General features: G+C 43.3%; 1 protein-coding gene across 1 annotated transcript; it reads right to left on the reverse strand.

Moving 5' to 3' along the window:
• Positions 1–272: 272 nt before the first annotated feature.
• On the reverse strand, positions 273–2,450 carry LOC113352348 (ATP-dependent zinc metalloprotease FTSH 4, mitochondrial-like). The gene is made up of 4 exons (XM_026596176.1): positions 2,246–2,450; positions 2,027–2,151; positions 1,416–1,889; positions 273–1,178 (listed from the first exon to the last, which is right to left on the reverse strand). Exons 1-4 carry the CDS (start codon positions 2,448–2,450, stop codon positions 273–275), a joined length of 1,710 nt encoding a protein of 569 aa, XP_026451961.1.
• Between the last annotated feature and the right edge of the window lie 8,924 nt (positions 2,451–11,374).

Consider the following 11,374-nt stretch of genomic DNA (forward strand, 5'->3'; position numbering starts at 1 on the left):
AATAATCTCATTTCTGAAACTTCTAAACCAAATTATGACGTTACTGACATTAAATACTACTACCTTCAGTGCTCATTTCTGAATATACGAAAAGATGCCAACATAAAAGGAATCCTCAACTAGAAAGCAACCAATCCTTCAAGTTTTAAAGCATTTTCTTCGCATTTATATCCAACGTGAAACTTGTATATACGCTGAAGTGACTATATTCACATGGAACCTGACAAACAACAAACTGACGTAAGTCATAGCCTTACCAGTCATTACTAATCCTAGGATCCCACTAGAGCAATTCCTTCTGACTTCCCTATTGTACCTTCCGCTGCGGCAGCAGCATCAGTAAGTGCAGCTCCATTTGGTGTAGATGTAGGCACTGATGGCGATGGTGAAGTATTACTCTGTGATGTGACAGTTTGTTGTTCTGTTTGGTTCATTTGCTTCGAATTGACTTGGGCAAGTAAAGCCTTGATTTCAGTTCCTGTGAGTGTTTCTTTCTCAAGTAGAGCATTAGCTAATGCGTGGAGTTCGTTATGGTGGGTAGTTAAAATTGTCTTCGCGTTACTGTAAGCCCTGTCCAATAAATCTCTCACCTCTCTTTTAGTTTCAACGCTCATACTACTCCTCCCATTGTCGTATTCGTCAGCTACGAGCCCAACTGCTTTGCTCATTCCATATTTTGTGACCATTGCTCTTGCTAAGGATGTTGCTCTTTGGAGATCAGAAGATGCACCAGAATTAATTTCATTTTCTCCAAATGTAACTTCCTCGGCTACTCGCCCGCCCATTAAAACATCTAACTTAGCAAGCAAATGCTTGCGAGAAGCACCAGTGTATTCTTCGCTGGTCAACAGTTCTACCCTTCCAAGAGACACTCCTCGAGGAACTATTGTGACTTTATGAACTTGCTGGGCTCCATCTGTGTGGATGGCTACTAAAGCATGGCCACCTTCATGGAAAGCTGTTAGTTTTCGAGATTCTTCAGAAATCACAGCTGATCTGCGTTCACTTCCCATAATCTTATCATTCGCATATTCTAAGTCAGTCATGCTCACTGCTTTAGCCCCATCCTTTGCGGCTTTGAGAGCTGCAACGTTCACCAAATTCGCAAGATCTGCACCTGAGAGCCCAGGTGTTCTTCTGGCAAGAATACTTAAATCAACATCTTCTCCTTTGGGAACCTGTCAAAATTTATAGTTGGTGTGAGAACTGCACAAGTCAGGCATATAGTTCTGATAAATTTAACAATTGCACATCAAAAGAATCTGGAAGATTCACCAAGGGGCTATGTTGTGTGAGGCGCTAAGCTAGGCGAGCGCCTTGCTCGCCTTTCACAACATAGCCGAGGGGATTGAATTCTAGCCTAGAAGTTTATCAGTTACCAAAGCAGTATCAAATTTTCAAAAAGGAGCTATTACCTTTGACATGTGAGACTCCATTATCTGTCTGCGTCCTTCAACATCTGGATTGGGAAGAACAACAGTACGATCGAAACGTCCAGGTTTCGTAAGTGCTTTATCCAAAGACTTGGGGAGGTTGGTCGCAGCAATCACAATAATTCCATTATTTTGTTCAAAGCTATCAAGCTGGACAAGAAACTGATTCAAAGTTCGCAAGTGTTTCTCATCTTTGGGGTTACGGCTTCCTCCAAATATATCTATCTCATCAATGAAAATAATACATGGAGACTGCTCCTTCGCTGCAGCAAATAGCTGCTTCACTCTTCTTGCTCCCGCACCAACAAGCATTTCGTCAAACTCACTCCCTCTTTTGGAGAAGAATGGTACTCCAGCTTCTCCTGCAATAGCTCTTGCTAGCATGGTTTTACCTGTCCCTGGTGGACCGACAAGCAAAACCCCCTTAGGTAGCTTACCTCCTAGACTTGTGAACCGCTGAAACAATAAAAAGGTAATTGTCAAAATAACTTAAAGCTAGTAGTGACTGGATAAGATGTTTGATACGATGTATGGACGTGCATTATAACGAACAGTCACTCTAGTAGATTATATATAGTACTGCATTTACGTACCGTAGGATCACGAAAATAATGAGCAATTTCTTCCAACTCAGCCTTGGCCTCATCAACACCCTTAACATCACTAAATTTTGTAGTGTACTTCGTGCAGGGTTGGACCTCTTCACTTGATCTCTGACCTGAAAGAAAAACAAATCAAAGAAAGATTTTGTCTGAAAATCTTAAAAGTATTAGTAATCACTGTAAAGCGTTATGATAACCAAACGGAATTACCTTGAAAGGTACCTAGTTTCTTGATAATTATTCCAAGAATGAGGATTTGGATCATTGTAAGGGCGAAATTTAGGACAGCGTTCATCACCATCATCACTGTCAGAATGTACTTGGTAACCCCCTTCATCAGACCAATTAAATCATGTACTCGAGTGTCCGGAACGAAGACATAAATTACAAGAATGGTCAGTACCACCTGACCCATTACCCTCTTAATGTTCTCGTTGACCCCCTTCATAATTATTTTCTCTCTTTGGGATTGATGTACTAATAACTTGATTAAAGATTTTGATATAATAACTTAAACTAAAGATTTGTAAGTACCGAGTTATAATAAAAGGCGAGGCGTCCTTATATATAGGCAAATAAAATCCTACTGAAGTAATAATTCCTAAACACAGTAGGATAGCATATCCATTTTCAGATGGAAAGCAGGAGAAGTTGCCCCAAATTCCTATCTCTTTCATTGTGAACAAACAGAATGTTCAGGGTGAGACTCAGTAGTCAAGGATTTGGAGAAGAATTAACCATCCATGTTAGAATTACAACAATGCCGGTGGAGAGTGAAGGTTGGCGCATAGACTGACAGGACTATCCGAGCTTTAGCAGAAATTGGCATGCAGTTCCTATGGCAGTTTTTACACCAACAAATCTTGGAGTTTCCTTTTCCTAATCTATGTAAAACTCTATGAGACATACATGCCGCTTTTGTTTCCTTAAAACTAGATGTTGCATCTTTTTTTTTTCTTCTTTTTCTCGAGCATGTTCTCGAAGAAGCTCAATAAAATATAACGTCGCACTTTGTGTGTTAAGGGCCTTCAAGGTCTTTAATGTGGACCATTAAACAAAAGGAAACGAGATTAAACATCTAGACTACCTAGATTGTTATGCTGATTGCTGAAAATGGGCAGCTTTGGACCATATTCTGTTGGAGAAAATGAGTTTTAATAAAAGGTTTTATGGTTTTGGTGTGATTTGATCTAATGACCTAAGGGTCTAAGGATACTTACTCATTTTTTAGGTGAATGAAATGGAACTGTTAATCCCACGTTGTGGAAAATTAAAGAGGAGCTCCACTATATAATCATACTCTTATGTGTGTATTGTAAAACGTGGGTGGAGCGGGTGAGCAAAAATACATGTTTTGACCCATGCGATATGCGCGTATGCCATGCACCAAGTCCCTTTTTTACACGGATTTATTTTTTGGCGAGTTTTCTTTAGGAAATTAATTCCAAAATTAATTCTTAAGAGTTTTATTTATGGGTAAATTCCTTTTACGTATTTTACTTGTTTTTGAAGAAAACCAAAACCTAACCTGATTTGCAAGTATTTCATCCTATAAATACAACTCGAAATTCTGTTTTCAAAACATACAAGAAGCAATTCTTTTTATCATCTTCTTCCTTTGTTTGTGCGGCGTTTTACTTCCATCTCCGTTGCTGAGTTCAAGAGTGGGTAACTTGCGTTGTGCTAACTCAAGTTATATCGGGCAGTCTTATCCTGGACACATCTTCGCCGTGAGGGGTTTAGCATTACTCAACTCGAGTATACCCGCGAACTAATGTGTTAAGGACAACTTGTTGAACCTGTGATTCTGCCCTCGTCAAGTTATTTCAGAAAAGTTGTTTCAGATTAGTTCTTTACATATTGTTTTGATACGTCTAACGTGTTGTTCATTGTTGCAAGATCCCAACAATCTTAACATATTAGCTTATCTGTGAAAACGTAATTGTTTGAGGGTGAAAATGGTTTCTGCTGATTTTGGTAATTTCGGGTCTGTGGGTGAGAAACGAATTTAAACCCTAAACAATGTACAACAAGGGAGTACTTTAGATTCGAGATATCAATCTGTACAAGTCCGGCCTAAACCAAGAAATGACCGTTCCAGACTTGCTTCAGTCACAAAGTGAAGGAGAATGGGTTGGTTTTAGGGAGGGAAGCAAGGAAAGCGTTGAGACCAGAATAGTTGATTCTGGAAAAGTAGTTGTTTCACGACTTGTATCAGAAAGTAGGAAGCTAACAGATGGAAAGCTAGCAAATGTTTTTTGAGTGTGTATTGCTCCTGACTGAACTTGTTATTCGGTGGAAATAGGTAAGACCTATTTATACAAGTCGAAGTGAAACGTACTCTGGGCTCATTAAGGAATGAAAAAAATGGGTGAGTAAATGGGAGAAGGTGGTAACCGTTAACACATGAAATTGATGTTCCATAAAAGAGAGTGTTTCACCATTACTCCCTGTATTTACTAACCGCCTCATCCTTATGAAACTTCCTTATGACGGACGTAGTGTACGCCGCACGCTGTAAACCGCCAAACAAATACCCAAAGAGGTTCCCCCAGTTTGTGATATGTGTTGACGTCTCGAATGTTTTCGTGGAAAACATGTAGCATATTGTTGTCTCCTGGCAAGTCGATCTTGGGAGACTTGCTGGCTTGGTGACCTTCGACGGTCGAGATTTTGCATCTTAAGAGGAAAGGTAGTCGTTGATCGTCGCACGCTTTCGTTTTTGGTAGCCGCATAGGGAAGGCCAGCATGGTGGCGCGACAAGGTTGGCATGCCTTGGCGCGGTTTGATGTGGCCAAGCTAGGGTTTTGGTTCAAAGGTTACCATGCGTTTTCTGGTAACCTTGGACGGCTAGGATTTGCTCCTGGGATTGAAGGGCGACCTTTGATTGTCGTACTCCTTCGTTTTGGTAGACGCATAGGGAAGGCCAGCATGGTGGCGCGACAAGGTTGGCATGTCGTTGGCATGTCCTTGGCATGGCATGCCTTGGCGCGGTTTAGCGTGACCAAATTAGGGTTTTGGGTCAAAGGTTACCATGCTTTGTCTGGCAACCTTGGACGGCTAGGATTTGCTCCTGGGATTGAAGGGCGACCGTTGATCGTCGCACGCCTTCGTTTTGGTAGCCGCATAGGGAAGGCCAGCATGGTGGCGCGACAAGGTTGGCATGCCATTGGCATGGCATTCCTTGGCGCGGTTTGGCGTGGCCAAATTAGGGTTTTGGGTCAAAGGTTACCATGCGCTGTCTAGTAACCTTGGACGGCTAGGATTTGATCCTTGGATTGAAGGGCGACCGTTGATTGTCGCACGCCTTCGTTTTGGTAGCCGCATAGGAAAGGCCAGCATGGTGGCGCGGCAAGGTTGGCATGCCATTGGCATGGCATGCCTTGGCGCGGTTTAGCGTGGCCAAACTAGGGTTTTGGGTCAAAGGTTACCATGCGTTGTCTGGTAACCTTGGACAACTAGGATTTGCTCCTGGGATTGAAGGGAGACCGTTGATTGTCGCACGCCATCGTTTTGGTAGCTGCATAGGGAAGGACGGCATGGTATAGTGGGGTCGCGGATTTGGAATGCCATGAGCACATGGTGTGGATACCATGGATAGGGCCAAGGCAAGGTGCGTTTGGCTTGGCATGCCGTTGGAACATGGTGCGGCTAGCATGGCTAGGGCCAGGGAAAGGTGCGGTTTGTTTTTCATGGTGGGGCCAAGGTATTGGCATGTCGTTGGCACATGGTGCGGCTAGCATGGCTAGGACCATGGCAAGGTGCGGTTGGCATGGCGGGGCCAAGGGATTGACATGCCATTGGCACATGGTGCATCTAGCATGGATAGGACCATGGCAAGGTCCGGTTGGCATAGTGGGGCCAAGGGATTGGCATGCCGTTAGAACATGGTGCGGCTAGCATGGCTAAGGCCATGGCAAGGTGTTGTTGTCTTGGAATGATGGGGCCAAGGGATTGGCATGCGGCTGTCATGGTTGGCATGCTTTGGCGCAGAGATATGGCTGGCATGGTTTTTCATTGGCACAGTGGTGTGGCTGGCATGGTTAGGGCCATGGAAAGGTGCGGTTGGCTTGGCTTGGTGCGGACAAGGGTTTGGCATGTCGTTGGCACATGGTGCGGATGGCATGGTTTGTCATTGGCACAGTGGTGCGGCTGGCATGGTTGGCATGTCTTGGCGCGGAGATGTGTCTGGCATGGTTTTCCATTGGCACAGTGGTGCGGCTGGCATGGTTGGCATGCCTTGGCGCGGTAGATGTGGCTGGCACGGTTTTTCATTGGCACAATGGTGCGACTGGCATGGTTGGCATGCCTTGGCGCGGTAGCATGAGAATTAGGGTTTCGGCATAGGCGAAGTCAATGCAAAGGGTTTTGCCATGGAACATGACCCGTGTAGAAAAAAGGTACCCAGTAATTCTTACGTAAACATGCTGATTGATTCAATAAATGTTCTAATGGTCATAGTTAGAGCTGGCAAACAAGCCAAAACCCGTATGTTTGCCCGTCCCGGCCCGTAAAAAAACCCGCACCCGGCTCGGCTGGTGTCTAAACAAGCCGGGTTAGGGTTGGAGAAATGTCGGCTTGTAGGAAAATGGGCTAACCCGTCCCGGACCGTAAATCCGCGGGTACAACCCGTAAACCCGTCCACAATACTTAATTAATAAGTTATATTTAATCCTTACAGTCAGATTATCTAGGGTTAATCATATCCTTACGTTTAAGGAATAAAAAGGAAAGGCTAAACCTAAAACATCATTCTCTTTTTTTCTTCTGATCGTTCTCTTCTTCTGTGTTCTTCGGCTGGTGGAGAATTAGAGATGATAGTGAGAGATTGAGACCGAGAGTTGAGGGGAAAGGTTTCGTTGGTGTTAATAATGGTGTTACTGAAGTTAATTAAATAAAAAGAAGATAATGACGAAGCTGTGAATTGAAAAGGAAAAAAGTTAGGGTTTTCTCTGTGGTTAAGATTGAGTATGAAATTGAGGAAATATAGATCGAAGTATGGTTGTTGGTAGTGTTGTTGAGTCGAGAAATTGATTCCTACTCAAAAGGGCGAAGTAATTTAGAGAAGATAAATTAGAGTTTTGTGAGTTGAGGATTGATTATCAAATTCAAGATGGGTTTTAAGATCGTGAGATGAAGAAGAAAATAATTATTCTTATTTGAATATTGGTTTACAGAAAAAAAGAAGATAATTATTGTAAACTCAGGATGAATTTAGAGTTAGGGTTTTATTATAAGAATCATTATGAATCTTTTCTTTGATTGCATGTTGTTCAACTGTGGTTGTTTTATCTAGTAGATTTTATGCTACTTTTCCAGTTCAATTCTTGAATCTATTACTTTTTGATTTTTGATTGATGGGAAAACATCGTCTCTCAGAAGAAGAAATTAAAGCAGCAGATGGGTTTTTGGTAAAGAAGACAATGAAGATTTTTTAAATCATTAAATGAGATTCGTATGAATTTTGATCCATATGTTGTTTCTGACGATATAATATCTAATGGGATTTAAAGTACTTCATCATTTTCATATAATCTTTATTAACCTTGATGTTCTGTGTTGAGCAAGGTGTTGCGATTTGTCTGATAAACTGTGGGTTGTTTTCCTGATCTTGATTTCGTTAATTGCACAAATAGCTTAATTAGATGGATGTAATTGATTTTGGGCTCAAGTCCCTTTGATTAATTTGGAAATTATGTCATAAATTAATGCTTATAATTAAGTTTTAATTTTTAATATTAATTTTACGGGCTAACCCGTGAGCCCGCAGGTTTTACCCGTTACAGGCATGGGTTGAAGAAATGACAACCTGTGAAGAATATCAACCCGCAAGCTTAGGCTTGTTTTAACCCGTAACCCGCGGGTTGGTCACAAGCCAGCCCCGACCCACCCGTTTTCCATCTCTAGTCATAGTGACGTCATGTCGGATGTACAATTTTACGATTTTAACCTTAATCTAAAAACCACCATCAACATTAAGTCCCCTTCTTAGCTCGGAACAGGAGTATTATTGCGAGGTAAGCATAAGATGATGACAGGCTAGGACAAAAAAATAGAAAAAACAAGTCGTGACAAGATGGTCAGGAAATTCCGACTAACCTTTTTCGAGAGGTAAAGAGAGTTTGTACTTCCCGTGTTGGTGGCCTTGCATAAGTTGTACTGGTGGTGCAGACCGTCGAGTGGTGAGACGAAAATTGTTGGCTTAGTCTGGCCATGCATCACCTTGGATGGGTTAAGGAAAACCGTGACGCTGGCTTGGTGAGTTGGTGGTGTTGGCGCGACAAGTCATGGCACGTCACGGGGGTGCAAGGCATGACACGGTTTGGTGAGGCAAAGCATGAACGGACGACTTAACGTAGTGGGGCCAAGGCATGGCGCGGTCCTGACGAGGAAAGAATGGAATACGGCTTGGCATGTGGTGGGTCCAAGGCAATGGCGCGGAAGGTCTTGGCATGGTGATTTGTCTTCGCGGGCCCGGTTGCCTCTTTTCATTACTTGGCTCAAATAGGAAGTCCTTTCGTTATTCAAACTCCCAAGTATCACACCAATAAAAGGAGGGCCGACCTCTCCCTTTATTTCACACTTATATTTTTTTTATTCTGGCCGTGTTGTAACAGTAAAGCGCACGAGCGAATCCCAGGCATGTCTTCCAACACTTCCTTTTAAACTTTTTTTTCTTTTTGTATTAGTGAAAACCCTAGATGTAGGCGTACCTTTTCATGAACTTGTAGAAACATTGTTCTTCTGCGTTGGTATGAATCCTAGCCGTAGGTATGCTTTGGACGAACTTGTAGTAACATTTAGGTACCGTAGTGATGTTGGCCGCCTCAATTACCGTGCAAAGTAGGCATGCATGAGCTGGTAATTGTCATTCCCTTCTCGTGAAAATCTAGATTCTAGGGTTTGCTCATTTTTTCCTGGTGTGACCGTGTGTATAGTTCCCGTGGTGGGGCGTGCCTCCTCGGCCGGGCGCAAATTTCCCGCTGCAGGGTACGACTTTGGCATGAGGTGGTGATGCAGGGTATGTCAGTCCCCATTTCTTTGCCTATGCGCATTGTGACTTTGAAACAAACTGGCTTGCGTCCAGGATGGATCACCTGTGTCTGATAAAATAATTTCCATGCACTTTCCGTAATAATTTCTCTTCGTATTGTTCCATCGTAGTTATTGCGAAGGTAGAGGTAGTGTGAGAGAATTTTCGTTAGGATGTCATTTGAGAAAAGTTCTGCCGTACCGAAAGATGTTGGCAGTTCCAAGCCAAACACAAATGATGAGTTCTTTACGACATCCGCCACGATTAGGAAAATTCATCCCAAGTATGTGTCGATTCTTATGACTAGTCCACAAAGTGAAGGAGAGGCCCGGTCGGTTCGGCCAGGAGGTGTAATAAGGTTTTGTCTTCAGAGGAAAAAGTATCATGCTTCTCCTATTGACTTTAAAATATCTGTGAGTCCGCTGCGTCCCTTTGAGAAATGGATGTGATTCATGATGAGCCAAGAATGTGTAAAAGCCAGTTTGACCAAGGCGCAGATTATTGATGCTGTCGCGGCTTCCGCAGTGCTTCAAATTAGGAAAGACATACCAGGCTTGGTTGCTTTTATTTCTAGATGGTGTCCAGACACTCACACGACCATATGCAGGTGGGGTGAAATGACTATCTCCTTAGAGAGCGTGGTCGTGTTGCTGAACCTTCCCGTAATAGGAAACCTCGATGTCAAAGTGTCTGCAGATGAAGAAGAAATGCGTGCCGCTCTGGTTGCGAAATCCAAAGGATTCGTTCGGAAAGAAAACGAGACGAGGTGCTTCTATGGCTGGTGGGTGTCTCAGTGATTTCCCGAGGAGTTGGATCCAAATCAAAAGAATAGTACGCTTCATGTTGCGGCGTTCTTGGCTCTTTGGTTATCCAGAGATGTTTTCGATGACGGCTCGGGTAAGAAGGATATAAAACAGAAAATTATCAAGTTTTCCATAAAATTGACAAAAGGTGTTGTTCTCCCCATTGGCGGCTTGTTTCTTGGTTCTCTGTACATACACTTGGATCAGCTGGTCGCGGATATGTGCGCTTCAAATAGTTACATGAAGGTGGATTCGTATATTCATGCCGCCTTTATTCAAGTGTGGGTGTGGGAGTACTTCGAAATGTAAGATCCAAAACCGTTGGCCGTACTTACCGAGTCTTGGGGTGGCTCTAGGATACTGCGCTGGTTGAATAAGCGCCAAAATATTAGTTCGAACCTGGTTGGATTCCTTGACAACTCGCACACGGTCAATTTTCGTCCATGGGCTCTGGTGCATGCGTCCATAACTCAGATCAGTACCTTTGCTCCTGCTTCGAGCATGTACTTGTCTTTTGATAAAGAGGATATGTGTGTTGGAGAGATGGTGTTCATTCGAAGATGCACGCCCGGTCATGTGCCGTCTTTCTTTCGAGGATCTTGCAAAGCAGTCTCTTACAATATCGATAGGGCATCTCGGCATATGGGTTTTGACCAAGGGGTCCCACTTGTTCGTCAGCTGGTTGTTCCAGAAGTCTCGTTGTCAACTGTTCTCGATGTTATTATTCTTGTGTCAGGTAAAAATCTCCTTTTCCTGCTTGCGGAACGAAATCCATCAACAACCTACAAATATAACATGTTTTGGCAGGATAGTTTCTCATTTTCCATGGATTCGTGAATGATGTGGTAGAAAACTGTCGCAGTAAGCCTTCTCTTGCGGTTTTAGCGTAGCATCCACTGCTGAGGGATCCTTCTTCCCCCAAGCGTAAATCCGTTAGCCCGAATCAAATAGTCCCCAAGTGAAGGAGCGAAGATCTAAAAGCCGTGCAGATGGTTCTCAGTCAGATTCGACAACCCTACAGACTTTCAGTTCGTCTAATATGCGGGTACGTATGGTTTTCCTCTTGATTTTAGTTGGATCGCGTATATCCTTATTCTCTTTTCTAAGTATCCATCTTTGTATCTTGCCTAGGGTCTAAGCAGCGTGAACGCCTTTACCAAACTTGCAAGTAGTCAAAAAACATCGTTTCTCGAGACGGAGGATGGCGGTGCTGAGCCTATCCATGGTGATGGGGAAATCGAGAAGGATGAATGTTCAGAGTCTAGTGATGGCGAGATTATTTCTTCCGACAACAGTGATGAATATTTCTCTTGTCGGTCTGAAAGAGAATTAGTGCGTCTCCCGCATGTTTTTTTTTCCTCTTTCCCTTTCTTTTTGGAAAAAATCTAATCCGTGATATCACAGGGGGAAGTCGTTTCTGAAGAAGGCCCTGAGATGGAGACTGGCGGAGATACAACTTTGTCTCCAACTGTGGCAGACGCACTGGGTGACCTTGAAATGGAT

Source organism: Papaver somniferum, chromosome 2 (assembly GCF_003573695.1).
Source record: "Papaver somniferum cultivar HN1 chromosome 2, ASM357369v1, whole genome shotgun sequence".
In the NCBI taxonomy this organism is placed as follows: domain Eukaryota; kingdom Viridiplantae; phylum Streptophyta; class Magnoliopsida; order Ranunculales; family Papaveraceae; genus Papaver; species Papaver somniferum.

What these genes read in the sequence shown, in the direction of transcription:
- LOC113352348 (XM_026596176.1), bottom strand. Translation starts at nt 2,450, where the DNA reads ATGGGTCAGGTGGTACTGACCATTCTTGTAATTTATGTCTTCGTTCCG. An exon ending in GAAACTAGGTACCTTTCAAG is followed by an intron (nt 2,152 to 2,245) that starts GTAATTCCGTTT and finishes TTTTTCTTTCAG; the next exon opens with GTCAGAGATCAAGTGAAGAG. An exon ending in ATTATTTTCGTGATCCTACG is followed by an intron (nt 1,890 to 2,026) that starts GTACGTAAATGC and finishes TTATTGTTTCAG; the next exon opens with CGGTTCACAAGTCTAGGAGG.